Source organism: Zootoca vivipara, chromosome 11 (genome assembly GCF_963506605.1).
Source record: "Zootoca vivipara chromosome 11, rZooViv1.1, whole genome shotgun sequence".
In the NCBI taxonomy this organism is placed as follows: domain Eukaryota; kingdom Metazoa; phylum Chordata; class Lepidosauria; order Squamata; family Lacertidae; genus Zootoca; species Zootoca vivipara.
Genome location: NC_083286.1, coordinates 38642518 through 38666918, shown reverse-complemented (window position 1 = coordinate 38666918; position 24401 = coordinate 38642518). Strand labels below are relative to the sequence as shown.

At 40.2% G+C, this 24401-nt stretch overlaps 1 protein-coding gene across 2 annotated transcripts in view; it reads left to right on the top strand.

Moving 5' to 3' along the window:
- The window catches only part of RNF180 (ring finger protein 180), a 48473-nt gene extending 27386 nt beyond the window's left edge, over positions 1 to 21087 (top strand). For both annotated transcript variants that reach the window (XM_035100895.2, XM_060280269.1), the window contains exons 5-7: positions 6478 to 6691; positions 9177 to 9302; positions 19429 to 21087. In XM_035100895.2, coding sequence (XP_034956786.1) covers positions 6478 to 6691; positions 9177 to 9302; positions 19429 to 19625 — 537 coding nt within the window. In that variant the 3' untranslated portion in view covers positions 19626 to 21087. The remainder of the gene's footprint in view (positions 1 to 6477; positions 6692 to 9176; positions 9303 to 19428) is intronic.
- Positions 21088 to 24401: the final 3314 nt, after the last annotated feature.

Genomic DNA, 24401 nt, shown 5'->3' with positions numbered 1-24401 from the left:
AGTGCATTCTCTATCTCCAAAAAAATACTTTTCAACCCCCAAACGTCAGGGAACTTGGAGAAATCTAAAAAGTCTGTCCCTATTCTTTCTCCCACCCTTAGTGGAAAGGGAACATAAAGAGGTTTGTTGGCCTTTCATAGTCCCCATATATTTTCATATTTAGCTCAAACCTGCATTGTAGCATTTTGCTGCTCAGTTGTGAGTTTTGTCCCCTTGTAGCACATTGTCTACTAATAACAACTGTCAACACCCTGTTGTCTGCCTACAAAGTGCCCACCATTTGGGAATTTTGAACATGTGTGTATGTCTAAGCATCTTGGGAAGCTATTTTCATGAATCTATTGCGTTAATTTGTTTCATGTAATGGGAAAAATTGCTACTTCCCTGGGTGATTGCCAATGGCTTCACTGAGAACTGCATTCCCAAAGGTTCTTAGACTGAAAAATGTAATCTTTCCAGTAGCATTTATCTGGCTACTAGGAATATCAGTTGCCACTTTAGATGTATATTCTAATAAATGACATTCCAATTAGGACATGGAGTGATCTGGGGGGATTAGTATTTGAAAAGCGGCATAACATAAAGTTCTTGAAGTGATTCTGCATTTAACAATGTGGATGCTGCTGAATGTCATCAGAAATTTTGCTAAATACTAAAACAGGCCTATTTTCAATTGCTGTGGCTGGTGTCATTCCCATTCATTGCAATGAGACTTGCAGCAGTTCAGTGCTTTGATGAGAGCAGACTCTTGCAAAAAAAAATAAAAGGCTCTTCAAGGCAATAACAATGCTTTCAGAAATGAGTTTTAGAACATTTAGCACAGGGGTTCTCAAATACTGTTACAGTAAGTCTCACTCAGTCAAGGGTACATCTATTAGAATCCATCTGTATAAAAGGTAGAGGAGGTGGTCTGTGTAGGCAGTTATTTTTTTCAGTTTAGGCTCAGATCAAGCTGTTAAAGGAGAAGAGGAAACAAAACCTAGACACTAACAACATATCCTGAATCGGGTTGGGGTGCATAGATTGTTCATGCATGAAAAGGAGCAATAAAAACTACAAAAAACAGCTGTGCCACTACTGTATTATCTCACTCAATATACAGTATTAGTGAGTAGCTATATGCAACTGTAGCACTAATATGCAAGTTTGAGTTCCAAAGTATGGAATGTAGAGTAATTGGGAGGAAGGGTTCAAACTGAATTCATCTTTGCACAGTGGCTTGGGCCTCTTAAGGACATCTGGCTTTCACTTTGATAAATTTAGATTTAGCACAGTAAAGTTTATAGTACAAATGAACACATAATTCACACCGGCCCCCTGGCCTGTAGATTTTACAACCAAGCACATTCCTCACTATGCATAGAACATACACTGTAAATCTGAGCATCTGTGTATACATTAATGGACTACTTTGTTGTAATGACCCATTTCTTGATTCAGAACAAGGTTGTCTAATATGAACTATTCCCTCCAAAAACCTGCATCCTTCCTTCTCCTGAGACCAGTTCCCACCTTTGGAAACTTGTGTCACTTAACCAGTTTTATAACTGGAAGCTCAAGGTGGCTCAGATGCCTCTTGCACAGATCCCTCACCCATAAGTCTGAGTCCTACCCCAGTCCTCCCTTCTTGTTTCACACAAAACTTGTCTAGCAGTAGTGACTATAAGGCTTTTCCCCTGACACATAGACGATTGAATGTGCTTGACTGTATTACCAATCAATGTCATTTCCCCAAGAACTTGTTTCCAACTCAAACTGTGAACTGCTTCTGTGTCTATACACATGCATAAGTGAACCCATATCTCCCACATTCACACCATGTTAAAGCATATGGTTTCCCCCAAATAATCATGAGAACTGTGGGTTGTTAAGAATGCCGGGCATTGTAGCTCTGTGTGCAGTAAACTACAGCTCCTAGGATTCTTTGGGAGAAGCCATCTCCTTTAAATGTGCTTTACTGGAGACAATTGCATGCCATAGATGTTATTGCAAAGACTAAGGTACACGATATTCCCTTGCTTATTTGAGGAAAATTTGCCAATTCCAATAAGTGCCAATGTAAATGAATCAAACTGTTTAGTTATACAAAATGGGAGACAGTGAGTATAATGACTTTGTGCCAGAGTATATAATGGCTTTAGTTGCAGTAACTCTACTCATTTGCAATGAATACTGCCATAGTATTCCACCCTTTTATGCTTCCAATTGTCTATGGATCATTTATTCTAGGTGCCATAAGTAGACAACACTCACTTTAAATGTAAATGTTGTGCTGAAAAATATACTCTTCTTTATAGTTTTCTCTGTGAGCAATTTATTTCTCCCAAGGTGAAGCAGAAAAGCCTGAGAGGAGGCCATGGCTCTTTGTAATTCTTAACGCCAAAGACCCTCTTAACCTACTTTGTTCTCCTTGATGTTTTTTACTTCTATTTTGCATTTTAGTGAGAAGCGAACTAGAGAGGAAGTGAAAATTATTAACTAAATACAAACATGGATGTTTGGACTTGTTTTGCTAACAATTATATGTGAAGTTTAGGCATAATTGTTTTCCAAAGTGTAAAACCATAAGCAACTATGCTAAATATCAGACATCAGTCTGAGCACAGAACCCTCAAATGCCAAATTAGGAGGAAGGTCCACATCTTTAGGTGGTAAATGATTTCAGTGCTTTATTTTTTCTGGTCTGCTTTCATCTCACACTAATGACATAGAACTACTTGTTTCCTTTTGCTGTTATTTTCTAATTTTACTACTTAATCCAGGCATCCCCAAACTGCGGCCCTCCAGATGTTTTGGCCTACAACTCCCATAATCCCTAGCTAACAGGACCAGTGGTTGGGGAAGATGGGAATAGTAGTCCAAAACATCTGGAGGGCCGAAGTTTGGGGATGCCTGACTTAATCCCTGCTACCTTGTCCACCACAGGATGCCTCCTGCCACTAAATCAGTGCCTCAGGTAAAACTGTAGAAGCTTTGGGTGAAGAAGACGGGGAGAATTGAGTGACAGTGGCAAGTGAGGGATGATAATCACCATTAAAATAACTTTTCACTAGTTCTCGAAGCTACGAACATGAGTTTGACCAAACTGCGGGAGGCAGTGGAAGACAGGAGTGCCTGGCGTGCTATGGTCCATGGGGTCACGAAGAGTCGGACACGACTAAACGACTAAACAACAACAGTTTATAAGAATTGAGAGCAGCCTGGAATTGTGGATGGTGTCAAAGTAATCCCAAACTAGAAGCTGACAGAATTACATTTCAGTATTTAAAAATTAAATGTGAGCAGCAGTCCCATTCTATAGTTTTTCCTCAACTTGGCTCAATGATTGTATTTTTATTCATTTCATTAAACATAATTTGTATACCACTTAATGGTAAATAAAACACACGAGAAGTTTATGAAGAATATTTTTTTAAAAAAAATAGTTTATAAAAATCAACGTTAAAAGCAAGCTTTCAAAATTCAAAATGTAAGTCACCAGTTAAAAATAAACATTACAAGCTAAATTACATATTAAAATGCACATAAATTTTGCATGTCTGGGTAGGTTTTCCTAAACAAAAAGGTGCTGAAAAGAGAATAGCAAAAATGCCTAATATCAATGGGCAGGTAGTTCCAGGGTGCAGGAAGTGCTGCACTAAAAAATTGACTCTTTACAAGTGCAAGACAAACATTATGTGACAATTGTAAAAGCAAGTCATTATAAAAGCAAGTTTTATGCAAGTCAAAGTGGTCGTGCAGGCATAGATGGGGTAAGGTGCTCCCACAAGTAAACTGGTCGTAAGCAGTTAACATCTTTATATTCTAATAGTAACACCTTGAAATTTAAATTTGGCCTGTAGCAAATTGGCAACCACTGTAGATCTTTGAGCAGGGTTGTTTTATGCTGACAGGGTCTGACTCCAGTCAGCAACCATTCTGCAGCCTTCTGTACTAACTGTAGTTTCTGGACCAAGCACAAGGGAAGCCCCACCTCATGTTCGTTTTAGTAATCCAACCCTAAAGTCACCAGTGCCTGAACTACTGTGATTAAGAACTCCTGGTCCAGCTGGAGCTGGTAGGAGGCACTTCTAGTCACCAAGGCTTTCCTGGGCATTTCCTACCTATGTACCTGCTCCTTCAAGGGGAGCACAACCCCATCCAGGGCAGGTAATTGGCTAGTTTCTCAAACATTGGAAGCACTCACCTATGCATCTCCATCTTGCTTGGATTTAAGCTCATCTTACTTTCCATCATCCATCCCACTGCTGCATCCTGGCACCAGTCAGGGTCTGCAAGGCCTCTCCTGATACCAATATTATGAGAAATAGAGCTGAGTGCCATCATCAACATGATGGCACATTGCCCCCAAACTCCTAATGACTGTTCCAAGCAACTTCATATAGATACTTTAAAAGCTTAACTGTCCGGGGCTAAAAAGCACTCTCCCATGCTACTCTCTGGATTTGGTCCCATAGATAGGGCCGGAACCGCTGAAACGCAATGGCCTATTTTCCATGGAGCTGGTCCAGGAGCATACCATGGTCAATGATGTCAAAAGCTGCATAGAGATCAAAAAGAAGAAGCACGTTTGCAGTCCTCTCGTCTCACTCTTGCTCAAGGTGAGCAAGACCAGTTCAGTCAATAGTCAGGTCTGAACCCCAAATGGAGTGGGTCCAAATAATCCATGTTATCCAAAAATTCATGAAACTTCCCCACAAGGACTCTTTCCACAACCTTCCCTAGGAAGGAGGTATCTGCAGCTGGTGAGTAGTCATGCCAAACCAAGGGATCCAGGGTCAGTTTCTTTAGGAGTGGCCATAGTATCACTTTTTCAAGGAATACAGGGCCACCCCTTCACCCAATGAAGATCTATGTGTGCATGTATTTAAACATGGCACATATTTACAAAATACTATATATATATATATATATATATATATATATATATATATATGTGCAATAACATGAATTATACATATTTGGTAAGAAGCAATTATCACTTCCATTGTTCAAATAAGTTAATAATAATAATTCAGGACTTCGTGTTTACTGCATGCCAAAAAACAAAAATGCTACCATCTGCAATGCCAAATTCACAATTGACAAAATAAAGTAGACAAGTTTAGGTCATTTGAGCTGAGGAACTAATCAGAAATGATTTATCATTCTAATTTAATTTGGCATCAGCAAAAGAATGCAATAGCAAAAAGAAAGAGGAGTGAGATGCGCACACGCAAGGACACACAAAAAACAGACCTTGGCCGAAACCCATTTCTGACCTCTAATGTCTGGACCTAATTAATATGTCCTGTTTAATTGACACCTATTGATTGATTGATTGATTGATTGATTGACTGATTGATATCTATTTAATATGTCTCTGCAACCATGAGATCTAGGAACCCCTGATTAAAAATGGAAGCTGGGTTTGCTATTTCCATTTTGCTCTTGATTTCTTAGTCATTGTGCTAGAGAGTAGGGACCAGATGTGGGCAAGTTCAAAGCTATTGCTTAGCTACAAAACTCCTAAGTAGCCTTGAACAACACATTGCTTGACTATACCATTTCCACTACTGCTTAGATTCTCTTACCAGCAAGACTTTGGTCATGGAGCAAGGTTTTTACAAAAGCGCAGGAGCCATCCAACTATAAATCACAGGTATCTGAGCTAGACAAGGTTGCATCAGCAATGACTAGGCACCAATTTTTTTAGTTGCCCTTGCTCTCCCACCCGCATTCTGGATTATGAGCAGGGCCCTGACTCAGAACATGTGTTGGTTCTGAACCTGTCCTCCTGACTAGGGCTCAGGGAAGGGAAAGGCTAGGGTGATCTGGGGGAATCTGAAGTTGGAAGGTAGGACCAGCTAGATTGTGTTAGATCCCCCAAATCCATCGCCCTCCTGAATGGGGACACCTTCTGGAGGGAGGGGAAGTAATCAGGCAGTGGAGGTAGTTTCTGCTGCCTCCCCTTGAAACCCATTAAGTGCTAGGTGGGCTAGCTTGGATGAGCACAAGCTTGCATTACTCACTATTTTCGACTACAGCATGTGGAATTCTGAAGATGATCTACCGTAAGCATTCACTTTCTCATAAGAGAAGAAGATAATTTGTTATAGTAATGCTAAGCACTCGCCTACTTTTTAATACACCTACTCCTAGCCCCAGTGTTGTCGTTCTTTTACTGACTTTTGTAATACAGTTCATAAAATGTGCGCACAACACTAGTAATAGGAAAGCTTGCCGTACATAGGGGGAGGTGATTTGTGTTATTTTTCAGCTGTTGCAGCAAAGCATGTTTCTTTTTGTTCTAGCTCCACCTAGAAGTGTTCACATTACTTCAGGTAACATTGATTTTACTTTGGGATTACGTTAGAAAATATTAGTGGGGGTGGGGGAATACACATTGTACTTGGAGCATGATGCCTTTATTGTGTCTCTTATTTGACTGAGTGAAATAATTTTAAAGCACTGCTTTGTTTCTCCCTCTTTCCCCAGGCTATGAAAACAGAAGAGGAGCACGAACACTGGCAAGATAAGGAAAGCTACCTCTGTGCAGTGTGCCTGGATGTTTATTTTAATCCTTACATGTGCTATCCCTGCCACCACATCTTCTGTGAACCTTGCCTACGCACACTCGCCAAAGATAACCCAACCAGCACTCCGTGTCCTCTGTGCCGCACAGCAATTGCCCAAGTTTTTTTCCAATCAGGTATAAAGCTTTTAAAGATATATTTCATCTTTCCTAGTGACTACAAGTAAACATTTAGCTGTCTTTCTTCAAAGTGAAGGTTCAAGACTAGACACTGTACTCCAAATCTAGTACAATGGGAACTAGTCATACATTAGGCATGATGGTAGCAGATCCATGTGTCTAAATCCACATCTATTCCAGTTATGTAGAGAAAGGGATGGGTACAAATGTTAGTAACAAAAGTGCAAAGCCGGGAGGGGGTGTTAAACTCCCTCACCAAGGCAGGAGATCCCTCCAAGACACATTTGTCTTCAACTGGGCTCAGAATCACCAGTATTGGGAGAAAAGCACTTGGGGAGATTGTGTGTGTAGCACTCACTTCTCCATAGCCAAACACCCTGCCCCTACATAAGGAGAGCAGATGCTGCTTGAAACACATAATCTGTTACGTTCTTCTCTAGTCGGAGCCTTAATGGTTACAAGTTTCTCACACTCTCTTCTTTCAGGTGCATCCAGAACACAATTTTTGTTGCAGGAACAAAAAAATATGGTTTTAAATAGAATTAACCCTAAATCCCAGGATGCATTCACTTAATAGTCTTACCTATTGCTAGGTCCACCCCCAATAGGCTATTCAAAAATTAACGATTACAGCAAGTGTTTCAGTTTTTCCACAATATGATCCATCTCCGTCCAAGTTCCTGTGAATAGCTCAAAGCATTCCTCTCTCACAACATTAAAAATATAGCAATAGAAACCAGAATAGCAGTAATCCGTTCTTCTAAGATTTCTCTAGCTATGCAACTTTTGAAATTAAAGAGTGGGTACAAGCATTATCTGGTTGAGCTTAGATACCCTGCAGCCCAGAGAGCTTTTTCCTTATTAAGTTTTCAGCTTTGAAATCTGCAATAACGAGGGAAGAGCACTTGGTATGCCCACAGGACCAGATAAGATGCATTTGTGGTTCAATGGAAATTGAAGATCTAGCTCATTATTTATTGTACTGTCCATTATATAGCACATCCAGAGATAATCACTTGGGCGCTTTTCTAAAGAGGATAAGTAATGGCCCACAAAATTCCAGATTAATTTTTTTGCTAGGTTTCTGCCAAAATGGTGGCAGAGACAACTTGCCTGATTGAGTCAGGAAGGAAGGCTATTAATTGCAAAGGTGATGAGAATCATTAGTGATACTGTGTTTATGCACTGACGTTTTGGACAGTTTTCCTCTGCATTAGAGCCCAGGCTAGACTATGCTTTTCCCCAATATTTGCATATTTACAGTATTTGTAAAATGTTGATACTGCTCTTCATCCTACAAGTGATCACAGAATGATATCCAGCAAAATATAAAAACATTATAAAACACAAACAATAATTTAAAAATAATGGAAACACAATAAACCATCATAAAATCATAAAAAAATAAGGCAAGGGCTAATCTCTACCAATTTCCTGCCACTTAAGTACTGCAAGCTGATAGACTACCTAGAAACTTCATCAGCTAATAATCTACTTTAGGGCGCTGCTATATAAAGTTGCAAAGAGCTCTTTAATTGCATATGCTCAGCTTCCTTGACTATGATTGAGACCCTTCTGCTTTAAAATCTATGCATAATATCCATATGTTTACTTCCTAGACTGCAGCCCTTTATATAGCTAGGGATGCTATATAAGTATTCAAGAAGATATCACATCATAAATAAATCAGCTAAAAGTATTGCTCTGCTTTCCTTTGGACCCCATCAGTGAGTCCGGGGGGTGAGTCCAGTGAGTTTTGTCATCTGAGCAACCCAGGACCTCTATACAAACTGCCCAGGCTTACGCCCCAGAGAGGTCACTTTAGTACTGCAAATACATGTACACTGACATGTAGCCTTGAACCACAGTGTATATAGATAGACATACCCAAATGCTTACATGCAACCTATCTGGAATCTGCTGTGGCCTGATCCTAAGCGTACTTTTACTGAGTTCAGTGGAACTTATTCCCTGGTAAGAATCAATAGGATTGCAACCCAGGTCATGCAACTGTAGCCTGTATTTTAAAGTATACAGTGCTTACAAGTGCTATTTTTTTATTTAAAAAAAACTGCTGCAGGAACTCAACCAATTTTTAGATCTGTTTTAGCATGCAGCACAGAGAGCAACTGTTTAAAAAACACATATCCAAAATTCTAGTTGAGTGGTAACTAGTCGGATAATTAAATGGTTTTTTGGAATGTGGCATTAGTCTTGATTCCACATTACTGAGAATAAGTTTCCTGAAAGTAACAGATCTATATATAAGAGCTCAAGCTTGCCAGGTTTTCTTATATGTGTTTTGTATTGAATGTTTAAAAAAAAATATTTTAAAATTTCTTTATGTGCTGCATGGTGTGTGTGTGTGTAATATGCGACAAATGTAAATAAATCTGAAATTCAAATCTTTGGTAATTACAAAATTTACATTATGAAGTGGTTTAGATTTGTGACATGTTTTTTTCCTTCCCCCACACTACAGAACTGAACAATTCAACAAAGGCTCACTTTCCTATTGAATATTCAAAATTAAAGGAAAACTTTCAAGAATCCGGTTTAGCAAAATGGCCCCTCCCTAGTTGCAGGAAGGCATTCAGAGTTATTGAAGGTAAGAAAGATTGCTGAATATTTTGCCTTTTCATGTGTCAAATGCAGCCTGTAGCATTCATGTGAATGGATTTGATGCCATTTGTTTGCCCCTACCTGTAAATCTTGCAGCCTAAGGTTTCCAGATTCATTACATTACATGCGGCAGAGTTCATAACAGGACACTGCTGGGCCCCTGTATTGCAAATGTATAGGATAATACCACTGTTGAGATTGGTGGGTCTAACTGGTATTTGGGGTAATCTAAGCACCATGTTGTACAATATTCTTGCTGTGTTTCACATTTGAAACCTATGTATGTGACATTTTCCTGTAAACGCCAGCTCCCTCAGCCACTAAAGCGAGATGAGCGCTGTAATCTCAGAGTCGTAAGTGACTGGACTTAATGGTCAGGGGTCCCTTGCAGCCATTGCCCTCTAATATGCATTGGTGCCTCATGTGGCTTGGACATGGAATTGCTTGGACTTGGCTTAAGCTGAGGTCCTTTCTGTTTCATGAATGCTAAGAAGTAGGCAGAAAAATAACAAGAGACCCTCTACTAGCATGGTTCAGAATAGGCACTGCCATGACATTGTTAGGATTCTTTTCTCATGTTGCAGTCATGGGATTGGTTATATCACATGACAGCATACCTGCCAAGTCCTAGACGGAAAGATCCGGGATCGGCAGCGGTCAGGGGTACTCAGGGGTACTCAGCATTGGTGTTTTCTACTGCTAAAAATTGACTCTGAAAATGGTACATTCAATTTAGATTGTCTAGAATGAGCCTCAACAGCTGTTCCCAAACACGATTCAGTTTTCCTAGAAGCATTATTGCTAACTGGATCCACCTCTTGCTGAGCGTTTTGGAGTCATTGTGTCAGCTGAAATGGGATGGGGTTGTGGAAGAGATGTGGGAAGCACAGCAGAAAAGCAATTTTTTTGCGGTATCCTACAGTTCTTCAATCTGCCCCATTGATAGCACTTGTGCCACCATCGTACCCCATACTTGTGCCTGCCACAAAGAATTTGCATCTCAGTAGCTTCAACTGGAGTAGTGGTTGTGGGGGATTGAAAAATACCTGCCCATGTAAAATTTATGTGAAGTGTTTTCACATGATGAAAATTGCAGGTAATGGACAATTTTACTTAAAATGCTACATATACGAAGTGAGCATGTAATTAATTATTTGAACAATGTGGGTAGCTATCTTAATTACTGCAGGTCTTAAATCTAATTGTTGATTGAGTGATTCAGAACAATGTTGTAGAAAGCATGTTTTCACTTGTTACCGAATAAGCACTGTGGAACTCCTCACAGTAGTCCACCTGGCAATTCACTATACAGCTTGTCCTGAATGCTGAAGATGCACAGCTTTGATGCCAAGAGATATCTATTTTTGGAACTCACCCTATTTTTGTGATCATAAATTGTTTTAAATGTTGTATTGTTGTAACCCAGTCTGGGGCCTTAGGGAAAGGGCAGGTAAATAATACAGTAATAAGGAAAACAAACGTAAAACATTGTAAAACAACTACAAACTGTAAGATAGTAGTTTGTATGTTTTATCTCTAGTTTTAATACTCTTGCTTTTTGGATACAGTTTTTCACTGATTCCATGGAACTTAAATCTATTATTTTTCTTAAATGAAAAACTGTCTTAACAGGAAGTATTCACAAACTCTCTGTAGCAACATGTACTCAGGATGTTCTGAAAGTGTGGAAAGGTGAGGAAAGAAACATAATGCATTACAGTATGTTTAAAACATGGCTCACAGAGCCTTTGGGAGGAGTGACCTAAAAGGCATTAGAGATTCTATAAATATTTTAGCAGTCCTAAGAGATACAATATAGGGAGAGGAATTAGAAAAAAGAGCCAGCAAGTAGTTTGCCGGCATGAAAGCAGAACTAGGAATGTACCAAGAGTTTTGTTCAGTAAAATTGATTGGGCACACTCATTTGGGGGGGGGGGGTTGACTTTCAGTGATTACTGTTTTATGTAACTCATAGCAATTCTCATAACAAAAACAGTCTTAAGCTAGCACAGCTAGTCAATACCAATAATCGGATTTGTAACTGGATGCTAATTACCAACTGATGAGAAGCAGTGACTTTAATTCATGAGTATTTTTGGTTAAACATTAATTGATATTTAATATACTTATTAATTACTAGGTGGGCATTATTATAGAATCATAAGGCGGCAAGGAAACCAGAGTTCTGTTGTTCAGTTCCCTAATCTCTGCCAATATAGCTGTACCTAAAGCATCCCTGTCAGATGCCTGTTTGATCTTTTTTATAAAAGCCTACAAGGAAGGAAATGTACAACCTTCTGAAGAAGTTCACTGAAATACTAAAACTGCTCTTAAATTTTGGTATTTTAAATAACAGAATTACAAAGATTGAGGTGGTTTAATGAGCCATCAATTTCAAGCCTGTGACAGAAGTAGAGGTCATGCCCAAACCCACCTTTGTCATCTTATCTTCATTCTTGAATATACATCTGTAAATAATGTTAGAGGGCATCTAGACATTCCTTCTGTTTATGATTATTCTTTCTAAAATCCCAACAGCCTTTCTGTAGATTCCTTCCTTTATCTGACATTTAGCTAGATCAACTCTTTGAAGTTGCTTCCATCAGATCTGTCATTTCATACTGCATGACTACTCTTTTCAAAGTGACATTGGGCAAACAAGGATACCAGCAACAATGTGTGTCCTGTGCTGTGTTTATGGCAGTTATGTAACAACAAAAAATACATGCTCAGCACAAGTCTAGTAGGACAATGGTACTCAATGAAAGAAGAGAAAAGCAGTCTTTGCTGGTTGTAAATTTTGCCTGGGAGCAGAACCATAAATGCTCCATAGGCCACAGAACATTTTTTGTTGCTTTCAGTGAAAAAGGACTGACCTTGACTGACCCAGTTTTACAGTACTACATTGGAAGATGCTTTTGGGTCAACTGTTTATCAATTTTGTATATAGAGCTAACCTTCCAATCTTGTTCAAAGGCTTTCCAGTAAAGATTAATGTTTCAAATAAAACCAAGTCAGTGCAGGGCTCTGCTCCCTAGAATAAGTGATAAAGTCATGTCTGTCAGGAGGTCCTACACACGAGTAGGAGTCTGGTAGAGACACATGCCCAGCTGGCATGTTCTCTCCCTCCTGGTCGGTCGTCCAGAAGATTCAAAATCTTTCTCCAGCCTGAACATTACAGCGACTGATACTTAAGAGGCATCAGTACACTACAGGATCAGCAGAGTATAGGAAGTCAGTGTACAGACTCAGTAGCCCAGCAGTTTGGCTAAACCTTGTTTATTTACATCCACACTCGGGGCATCATAACTCAGCTCCTTCCTCTTCGGCATCAGATAGCAAAGAGAAAGAACAAGGAAAAATGTCCTACATCATGGAAACACAGAAATCCTGTCTCTGTCACTTCCCACAATGAGGAATGAAAACATACACTGTCATGCATAGCTGCCAAGTATCCCGTTTCCGCCGGGAAAAACCCTTTTTTCCTACCGCTTCCCGGCGGTCTCCCGTTTAGTTTTTAATCCCGATATTCTCCCTTAAATCGGTTTCTGCCGGCGGCCACTTTTTTTCTGGTGCCACTTTGCCCTTCTATGGGCACCAGAAAATGGCGGCGCCGGCGCCGGAAGTCGTTTCCGCGCATGACCGGAAACGCGTAAAAGTGACTTCCGGTGGCGCTTTGCCCTTCTATGGGCATCAGAAAATGGTGGCGCCGGAAGTCGCTTTTACGTGTTTCCGGTCATGCGTGGAAGCGACTTCCGGCGCTGGCGCCCCCATTTTCTGGTGCCCCTGACCGTTAGGTCCAGTCGCAGACGACTCTGGGGTTGTGGTGCTCATCTCACTCTATAGGCCGAGGGAGCCGGCGTACAGCTTCCAGGTCATGTGGCAGCATGACTAAGCCACTTCTGGCGAACCAGAGCAGTGCACGGAAACGCTGTTTACCTTCCCGCCGGAGCGGTACCTATTTATTTACTTGCATTTTGGCGTGCTTTCGAACTGCTAGGTGGGCAGGAGCTAGGACCAAACAACAGGAGCTCACCCCGTTGCAGGGATTTGAACCGCCAACCTTCTGATTGGCAAGCCCTAGGCTTTGTGGTTTAGACCACAGCGCCACCCGCACAGGCAGCTCATACACCAGTGGTTGATGTGCATGTTAATTTGTGTGATCAATTGCACAATTATCTTTTGAAACCAGTTTCTACAGGCTTTCTGATTTATGTAGAAGAAGCTGGTTCTGAACACCTGTTAACCCTAAATGTATTTAATGTTATTGGCCAAGTGATAGTGAGTGCCTGTGCACGGGTGCATGCCCATGCAAGACTCAGCTCTCGGTTTTAACATAAAAGCGAATTGATTGGTGTTGAATTGCCAGGAGAACAAATCCCTCTATAAATATTTCTGTAATTATCTTAAAACAATTTTGAAATGATATGATAAAAAGTGTCAACGCATCTGTGAAACAGCCAACTATTTTGTTTAATTTCAGCACAAGATGTGCTCGATACTTAAATAACAGATTTAAAATAGCAACAAGCCACGATGTGATATTTCCTAACATCTTTATGTTAAACTCTCAGTAACACTAACATGCCTGGGTGTGATGAATATTCATTGACCTCTTATTTCCAGGTTAATCTTGGGAACTTTCCTTATATTATATAAACCATCTTCAAGTCTTCATGCGCAAATCACAGAAAGTAGTTATATTCATCAGTTCTTACTGAAAACCTGCATGTAGGACACCTGTATCTAGTAATTTATTTCTGCTTAATGTGCACAATAAAACTGTCAATTTGGTTGAGGAAGTAGCACAGAGAGAATGGAGGAAAATCAGAGACTTTTACATCATTTAAAAACTTTTCCTAGGCCACAATACCTCAAGGACTGCCTCTCCTCATATGAACCGACCAGGATCTTGCGATCATCATCTTCACTTGCCTCTTCCATGAGAGATCCAAAGGGTAGCAACACAAGAACAGACCTTCTCTGTGGTAGCTCCCTGTTTGTGGAATGCTCTCCCCCAGGAAGGCTCTCCTGGCACCTTCATTACAGGCAAAAACATTCCTCTTCTTCAAGGTCTTGGGCAAATTAAACAATCTAGGGCCTTTTAAACTGTGGTGGGGTATCATTTTGTTTTTTACTATGTTATGTGTTTTTATGTTAAGCGCCCTGTGATCCTCAGATGAAGGGTGGTATAGAAATTTTAGTAGTAGTAGTAGTAGTAGTAGTAGTAGTAATCCCCACACAGAGAGAGACACATAATCATCTCTATCCAACCATGTACAAAGGTTCCAAACTCTCACTTCATATGAAGCCACTGATTTTGGAAAAAAATAAATTTTGTAGAGCCTGAATGTTAGAAGATTCAGGATAGATAGAAAAAAAGTAGTTCTTCATGCAGCACATAGTTAAACTATGGCACTCACTTCCACAATAAGCATTGATGACTGCCAACTTGGATTGCTTCAAAGGGGGATTGGACAAATTCACAACGCTATTACTACTAGCCATGGTGACTGTACTGACGGCCACAGTTGGGGCATTAGAGGTTGGAGGTTGCTGGGAATTGCTGCTCATGTCCTTTTTACAAGTTTCCCACAGTATTCTGGTTGGCCACTGTGAGAACAGGATGCTGGGCTGATCCAACAAAATCATCTGATGTTAATCAGAAATGGCAAGATTCGAAAGCCAGTTGGGAACATTTCAGCATTCCAGGACGTTCTGTAAATGACCTTAAAGTAGTCATCCTGGCCACAGTCAGTCAGGGAACTATTTGTCCATCTATCCCACTATCTCTCTCCTTTCTATGTTCCTTAATGCCTTTATTGTGTTTCATACCTGCATGGTTTATTTTTTGAATTAAATTGCTTTCTAAGCAGTTGTTTGGGGGTTAACAATCAAGTTTTAACTTGAAGAAAATTTTCATGCATTTTCCCTCTGAATCCAGAAACCTTCACCCATATTTGTTATCTTCATTAACAGCTGTTGCTAGCCACCTGCTGTGAGGCCGAAAAGGAAACTTGAGCGACTGTTTTCCACATGATTTTTTCAGCATCACACAGTGCTCACATCTATATATAAAATGTGCTGCACACTCATACAAGGATAAATCTCACTTGGCTAAAATCTCCTGAGTTGTGAGAAATGCAGGTACTGCTCTCAGCTTAGAATGTACTAAAATGTTAGCTTCTGTTTGATTTACCTGCTACTCTTTGGTTAGCTACTTAGATTAAAAACAAACAACACACAAACACCGCCTGTATGTTTTCCATCACTTTGCTCATTGACATTCTTCTGTTCATAATAAAACAAAAATGATGGGTTGTTGTTTTTTGTTGTTGTTTTTTGCACCATCTCACATAATGTCTCTAATGGACTTTTGCCTATTGTTTTTCTTGAGGGTAGGAGAGAGTGGTTACTTTCTAAAATGCCACAAAAATCAATGCAAGGTAAAGAAAACAGCTGAAAGAAGGAAGATGAGAGCATGCTGTTAATCGAATCACAGACAGTTCGCTTCTTGGAACAAAGGCTGACTGTCTCTTATTCAATTAACACAGTTCACTTTTGCCCTCTTTGTTCTGAGAGCAGTACACCTAAGCAAGTAGATTTTAGCCTGAAATCATTATAGATTTATTTTATTTTTCTTAAAAAACCAATGCAAAAACCTCTGGGGGTGTTTTTAAACAATTAGTCCCAAAAATATATATAATTTCATTGGTTCTGTGGCTCTCATACAGAACAGTTTCCTGATGTGCATCCTCTACCTCTCTTCAGACTTGCTTCATAAAAACATCCAAGTTTGTCTTACTAGCCGCATAAATGTAACACAGACAACATTGTCCCTGAAACATCACAGGGCCCCATCATTAAAATCTACATGGTAAATTTTAAAGACACTGAGAAACTAGTTAAAGGGAGAACTACAAGGGAGGTATTTGAAAGAAGACATTTGATTGAAACAGCCCTTTTTTGTTTGTTAACAGAATTTTTCTAGATAGAAGTATTCCTATTTAAGTGTGTGTCTCAAGTTATCAGGAAAAAATTAAAATGGCGTAAAACATGTTTTAAGGAGCTGGATATCAAGCAGACATTTGCATTATATTACAAAATACAGTATGCAAGAGCTAAAGCTTCCTAACATCACTGCAAAACAGGCAAAAAACCTTCCAAAATTACCCTTTATCCTTGGCACTAAATCTCTACTAGATGTCTGGCAGACCAAGATTATGCTTTTCTTATACCTAGTGCCTTTCGGTTTGCTGAAAATGAGTGGGAAATGTTGACATCCTTCAGTAATGGTGACAACATTAGGTTTTGCAAGTGAGCAGAGGCTAATATGGTGAACTACCATTCATTCAAATTGGGTAAGGAAAAATTATGAGACCATTGATCCATCTAGCTCAGTATTGTCTATCCTGGCTAGCAGCAGCTCTCCAGTGGTTCAGGAAGGACCTTTTCCCAGCCCTACCTGGAGATGCCACCAGGGACTGAACCTGGGACGTCCTGCACACAAGGGAGATAATCTGCCTCTTGAGTTGCAGATCTTAGTAACATATGCTTATGGTGCTGCTTGAGTTTGGGCCGGAGACCAGGCTAGGGGTAGGTACCGATTGTCCCCTCACCCAAGGAAACACTTTGCCCTGGGGGCAGGGCTGGCTCATGGCCAAACCATGGATTTTAATCCTTTCTTATTTCCAAAGGCATATGGAAAATAATTCTTAAAAACAAAGAAAATATTTTAAAGTCTTTATGGAAAGCAAAATGAGAAACACAACTGGTGACTAAAGAACACCCTATTCATCCATACCCATGTGTACTGAGAAGACCCAGCTTCCCCATTTTTAATTCGGTGTGGACTATTAAAACTGAATTAATTAAGATATAGTAGAATGAATTTCCTATTTATGTGACAGGAAGTTCAGGCAGGAGCCTAAACTTGCCATTTTTATGCTTTGGGGCATGCAGTAATGAATCTGCAAGAGCCTTAGACTGAAGGGTGTTTAATGCTAAAACTTATGCTTTGGATTTACGATTGCTTTTCATTTACTGTTCGAAGTCAAGGGGGCTTCCCATATAGTTCTGGCGGGGAAAATTGGGTCAAACATTTAGCTAATGCAGTATGAGATGTATGACTGGGGAGTTCACCAGCAAGAACAATTACAGTAATAAAATTTCTATTTTTGAATGAAAAATGATTACATTATAAAGTCTAATCCAGGGTAAATATAAGGCAGGTTTGCTTAAAGTAAATCACACAGAGATACAAATCAAGGATTACATCTACATTCATCTGAATCTTCTCAACTGACTTAACATCACAAGTTCAACTAATGTCACTAAACGTTTGCATGATTATGTTTTGATTCATGATTACAAGATGATTCAAAGTTGTTGAGGCAAAAATAGTCTCCTGGCAAATTTTGTGTTATATTTGCCATATGAACAGAGATAAATAAAATATAATCAAATATAGCCAATTTGATTAAAGTCCTCTGGAGAGTGGACTACACTACATATAGAAGATTTATATATGGAAATCAAATAGTTTTCACACCAATGGCAGCACTTGTCACTTCCAGATTCATCCCTTGCAAGCTGTGACATAAAATGAGGAAATAAAACCTAGGTGCACATTTTGTAGTGATGTTTAGGATATGTTAATATCCCAGAGCCATTGAAAATATACTCTAAAACAGGGTTCCCCAAACTATGGCCCGGGAGCATCGGAAATAGCTTGTGCGCATGCGCAAGCATCATTTCCAGTGAACTTCCAGGCTGAAGGAGGCCCATGTGCATGCACACAAGCGATTTCCGGTGTTCCGGCAACCAGGAAGTGTGCCGGAAATCGTGTGTGCACACGTGTATGGGCCGCAGCGCAATTGGCGCTGGCGGCACCAGCCCTCAGCGAGGTAAGTTTGGAGACCCCTGCTCTCTATTTTACTCGCGCTGCATGGAGAAGGGTCTTATTTTGGGATACAAATGGAAGTTGGCTGTGGTAACAAAAGTTTTGTTCCATACTGTATTCTCCTTTTATCACATATCATAGAGTAAAACCAAGTCAGATTTTTTTAAAAAAATAATAATTAATCGAGAGTGATTGATTATGAGCCTTTGAGAGACTGGTCACTGGGAGATGGTTTTTCATATTTCATGGTTTTTCTTTTCAAACTATGCACAATAGCCTCATAAGCACAAATACTCTAACTTTATAAAGATCTGCAGTAGTTTGACAAGCAGTCACATTTTAAAAGCAATTTTGGCATAAGGGTAATTACATTACATAAGGGTAATCCATTACAAAGGCTGGAAGTTGCAAGGGGTTGTATCATGTAAAGAGCCTATCTGAAAGGGGTCACCCCATATTGGAGACAATGGTGCATGAGGAATTAGGTAACGTAAAGCATAGTTGGTTCCAGATAACCCAAATTAGGTCTTTCATGAGCTCTGTACTGTCCAAAGAGAAAGGAATTTGCTCCCAAACCTCATTTGTTTACAATCCTTGGGCCAATTAAAAGGGTTAGCATCTCAGTTATACAAACTGCTTGTTGATATCATTATAGGATCCTCAGAAGGCTTGAGAATGGCGTACGAGGGAGTTCTAGGGTGTCTTGTTTTATTCTATTTAATTTTTAGGGATTCTTCTTTGTTTTATGGTTTTTAACTTTTATGGTTTTTAACTCCCCAGAGGATATTATTGAGTGGGATATAAATATTGCAAATAAATAAATAAAAATAGCAGGCATGACACAGAGGGGAAAAAAGATAGGGAGGAAAGAGGAAAAACAAGCAAAAGCTGGCACAAGTGCTTAAAGTTTTTATACTAAGAAACTTGAATGGAAGCATTTGGAGGGAGAAGGAGGGCGAACTGGAACGGACCTGTCAGCAGAGCCCACGGCGTGTGTCCTGATTCATATCATTCCCTTTTCTACAGCCAGGTGGAATGACTGCTGCAAGATGGCATATGAGGGAGAGATGAGATCAAATGTAACTGGACTATTATACTGTATTAGCATATGATTTCCCCCTATCTTTTCTCTGTATATCTAAGAAAAGGAATTTATACTAGCTATATTTTTGACAGAATTATAACTTGTTCTTTTTTTCTGGTCCTGCAGGTCTTGAAAACACAGATTCCTTTACACGAAGGCATTTCCCACATGCTGCTCACAGGATGGACTATATGGACTTTGAGGATGATAGCAGAGGATTGCGATTTGACATGGACATGGTGATAATCTACATTTATTCCATCAATTGGGTTATAGGATTCATTTTGTTCTGCTTTCTCTGCTATTTTTTCTTTCCCTTTTAAGGACTTCTATTTCCCATTGTTTCATTCAGCCATCAGGCATGGGAACAGACATACCCCTGATGTAAAGAGCATGTAGAAGACTTGGATTTACTGTTTTAGAAATTGAAATGGTTAAAATATCAAGAGTAACTCAGTGTCCATTTTCTAATCATTAGGTTTTTCTGTTGCATTTTGAACTTTGAATTGTGGAGAAATATTTGTATATAGTGTGTACTTTACTAATGCCTTCTAAAATGGACACACAGTTTTCTGACCCAATACTTTCTTTTTGGTTCTGTATTGCCAACCTTTAAGCAAATTAGGGCAGATTCAAATGTGCATATTCACTGAAAAGTGGCTTCTGCCACAAGCAACAATTGGCATGTTTGAAACAGTCTTCATAGTTCACATCCTACAGATAGACCCTCCATATCACCTCAGATATAATGATTTCTGGGGAGGAGTTCACACCTTAAGCAGTTAGGCTGCCTTGTGATGCTTGGAGTTTTCCATATGATATATTTGCTTATTAGTGTGTATCATATGCACTGTATATCAGATGTGTTAAGACTCTAGCTTTTCATCTCCAGCATTCATCCTGAATATATTAAGTTCACATAGGATATGGTTCAAGAGCAGTTTTTGTGGTGACCAATGTAGCCAAACCTGCAGAGACAATCTAGCTCTCTTTTGTCTATGTTTGTCTGTCAAAGTATTGACATGGAGGAAACTAACCTTTAGTCTCCTGAAGCAGAGTAGTCACATGTATTATGGGACAATGAGTGGAAACACAAATCAAAAGCCACATTAGTACTGCCTGTGTTTAATGGAAGCTGTTTCCACAATTCCGCAATTAAAAGACACCCCAAAAATCATATCAGATTGCTATTGTAAGAAAATGCTACACCTCATGTTTACTCTAGATAACACCATATGTGGCAACAACATTACACCTCCCTTCCCACTGCCAGTGGGAAAATTTTAGGGAATGTAATGTTCAGACTTGGTCAATGTCATCAAGTAACAAATCAAGTGATGGTGCAAGATATCAGGTGACGAATATGAATATGTGAACCAGTCCTTTCTTTCTTTCTTAGCACTTGACATGCAAGGTGGAATTAGGTTACTTGCCTGTTACTTTAATCTCACATATTATACAGATTCACACATGCATACAGAATCAACTGAGGCATGAATGAGCAATCACAGCTCAAGTATCAGTCAGAAAGGTCATATCACCACACATTTTCTTAAACACGGTGTTTTTCATTAGAGACGGCTCACACATTCAGCTGTGAGTTGTCAAGTGTTGAAAAATCAAATAATCTTTATTTGTGCACAAACTGCCCTTAGATGTAAGAAGACTGGAAGCATTGCAAAGATACATATGTCACAGGTTCTTGTAACACACATGCACACATGGGCATACCCAGCGCAGGGCAGGGGGGAGCTGCCCCCCCCAGAAGCAACTTAGCTTTTTCCAAATGGGCGAAGCGGGGTGAGGGGAGTGAGAGAGGGGGGGGGGAGGGGGAAAAAAGTCAGCCTCCTCCTCTGATCTTCCCAAGCTGTTCTCTCCTTCCTTGAGCCTTATATTTACAGTGCGCCGCACGCAAAGAGCTGCAAGTGGTTCTTGTGCCTCCTACGTCGTCTAATGTAAGCTTAAAAGCAAGGAACTGGAAGTATTTGAACGGGGAAATTTAAACATATTTTTTTGGCACAATGGGAAAGTTGGGGAAAACAGAAGCTCTACTCCACCTTCTCCACCACGGCAGTGTTTTTCCAAAAACTCTCGTGTTTCCAGCTGTTTTACTCTGTTTTACTCTTAGCACCCCATTATTTATGCGAGAGCGAAAGCGGATAGAAATGGCTTCAAGCACCAACGCTGCCAGGCTCCGAACTGCTCTTAAGGAGCGGCAGCAGGCGGCAGAGCCGGAGTCACCATACCTAGGTGGCGGCGGCAAATACGGCCACTTTCCCTTAATCCGTAGCTTTTGCGTGTGAGGTCTGAAATTGATCTGCAACGCTACACTCTCACGTCCTTGCCGAAAGAAAGAAGGAATGAGCTTTTCAACCTCTCTCACTCTGTGTGTGTGTTTTTTTTCTGCAAATAAAATGCACCGCTCGGCACGTGGCGCACAGAGGCGAAGGAGCCTTTGGCCACGCCACGCTTGTCCAAGCCTAGTCCCTGTTGGGAAATGGCCTTAGCCACCGTGTGCCGGGGTCTTCAGAAATGTGGAAAGACTCCTATCGATGCCCCCAATATATGGAATGCATAAAGAGGAGAAGAAAAACAGAACTATTGATGACCTGACTCCCAGAGTCAGAAAGATTTTTTTTCTCCTTTCGGTTTATGTACTATTATTAGTGTTCACCTGGGCTCCGTAGCCCCGCGCACGTTCCCACTTTGTGGCCCCTCCCCTCCCGTGCCTTGGCCCCCCCTTGCCCCCCCCCTAGTTTTGATCCTGGGTAGCCCCTGCACGCACAACCTAAATATGTGGAAGAATAGGTAACTGAAAAGATTGTGGCACAGATTGTTGTTTGGCATTCTGAAGTTAGTCCTGTCAATCTCCTCTGTTCCCAGTATGGCTGGATCTGGATCCAGCCCATAATTTAACATAGTATTTATTATTTCGAAAGTGCCTAAAACAAAACAAAACAGGGTGCTATGAAACAGAGTTAACCACAACAAAATGATGCCCCCCTGATTACAGTGTGAGACAGCAGATGTAACCTTTGGTCTGTCTAAGAGATTTCTACTAGAGGAAAGCAATGTATAATGAGAAATAGATGCAACAAAATGCAAGCACTAAGAAGTTTTTTAAAAAAAACATTTTTAAATGAACACAATAAGCCAATGCAAAGAGAAAAGAAGAGGACAAACACTGTTTATATTTACAGACAAGAAAGGTGAGAAATATTTAGAGCAAAAAATAGATATTTATCATTTTAGATAGCTTCTTAATTAAATAAGCCAGCTTCATAATCTATGGTTTGAAGCTAGGTTGTTTAGAAAATGACCAGAGTTTATTTTAGACTATGATCTATGCTTCTTACCAAAATTCATGGAAAGCGAAATTAAATACTGTACCGCAAACATTTTTCTCCAAGCTGCACAGAAGAAGTGCTGAGCTCAGGCTTGTTCTAGCTCATGCGCTTTGCAGTGGATCATGGTTTACACGCAAGTCAGCCCATACTCTCAAGTTCACAGCATCTTAGTCTGCCAATACTATACACTGTTTTTAATAGCCCAATCACAAATATCACTGGGAAGCTACAAGGATTCTTCTGAGAAAACACTATCACAGATTAGCAGCAACCACTGAGCAAATTTCTCAAATTAACAGGGTTTTGTCCTTGCGGGGCCAAGCACAGGAAGCGTGCAACTCTGGTGCTGGGCCTCCCAAGGTAGAAAAGAGACTCATAACATCAGTTTTGGGTTGAAATAGATATAAGTAGGCTTAAGTGAAGGCATTGGAAATGCATCAGGTATCAAGCAGCTCACCAGCTGGTTGATCAGGGGTTTGGTTGACCTTGAATAGCAAGTCTATCTATTATGTACATTCAGGGCCACCACTTGGAAGGGTGCTATGGCCCATCTTCCCCCATGTGGACTCCCAGAGACACACCCCTTCCCAGATCTCCTTTAGCCAATAGGCTAAAGATGCAACCCAATGCCTTATCCACCTGAAGTTGTGATAATTGCTATGAGGTAGGCAAAAGCCTGCCAACCAGCCAGTTTGTCTACTGGAAAATATCATCCCTGGCCCCAAATACAGCAACTGAGTATTCTATGGAAAGGTCCGCGCGCTGCCTTACCCACCATCCTTTGGGCAGGACCATTCAGAAACAGGCTGGGAGGGTGAGGGATCCAACAATATATGAACAGCCAACTTCTGCTACGACTTGCCTTTTAAATTATTTGGGCGGACTTCAATGGAGCCAGGTCTGTTGCCATAGCCACGCTCCTTCATCACTCTGATTGGTCTATTCAAATGGGCTTTTACACCTTACAAGGTAACCACTTGAGTTGTGTCATGATGCAATAGCCCTGGGACTGGGCCACGCCAGGCCGCATAGCATGCTTCACTGCAGTCCCAGGTAACCAGCCATCCTTTAAATCTATATCTGGCAGCTTCCTTCTGTCTGTGCCCCATTTCTGACATACTTTGTACAGTCAATCTGTAAAGATTTCTATTTTAATTCATTAACTCTTTTATCCAATCTTTTTGGCTCCCTCTTTTGTATTTAGCTTGGGCCAGAAAAATCTACGGTAATCTGTATTATCTCAAAGGCAAAATACAGACCAGCTGAAAGCCCGGGGAACACCTGATACTGCAGCTGTGCTAAAGCTAGGCAGTTGTTGCTTCTTCTATGCAATCCATTATAGAACTATGGATATCTTTTATCACTGTATGTTCAATATAGCAATACTGTGGGGCTGTTTAAGAATGAAAATATAAACTTCAAGGTTTTATTCATAGATCTGACATGCAGTTTCCCTCACCAAAGGATTTAGGTTGTTTGGTGCTTATTTGTCATAAGTCTATGACTCAGTTGTTCCTGGCTCACCATGATGAAGAATGAAGTACATTTTCAGCCAAAATGTGTTTTGTACTTTGGAGCTTTAACAACAACAAAGGGGGGTAGTTCTGAAGAAATGATAAAGTTATTGTTTTTCTTGACCTGACTGGTTTTTTTAATGTCATTCTCTAAAACCAAAAGATTTGAAAATGTAAATCATTTGTAAGAATGTAATTATGGTGCTTTAAAAATAAATATCATTAATAAACATTATAT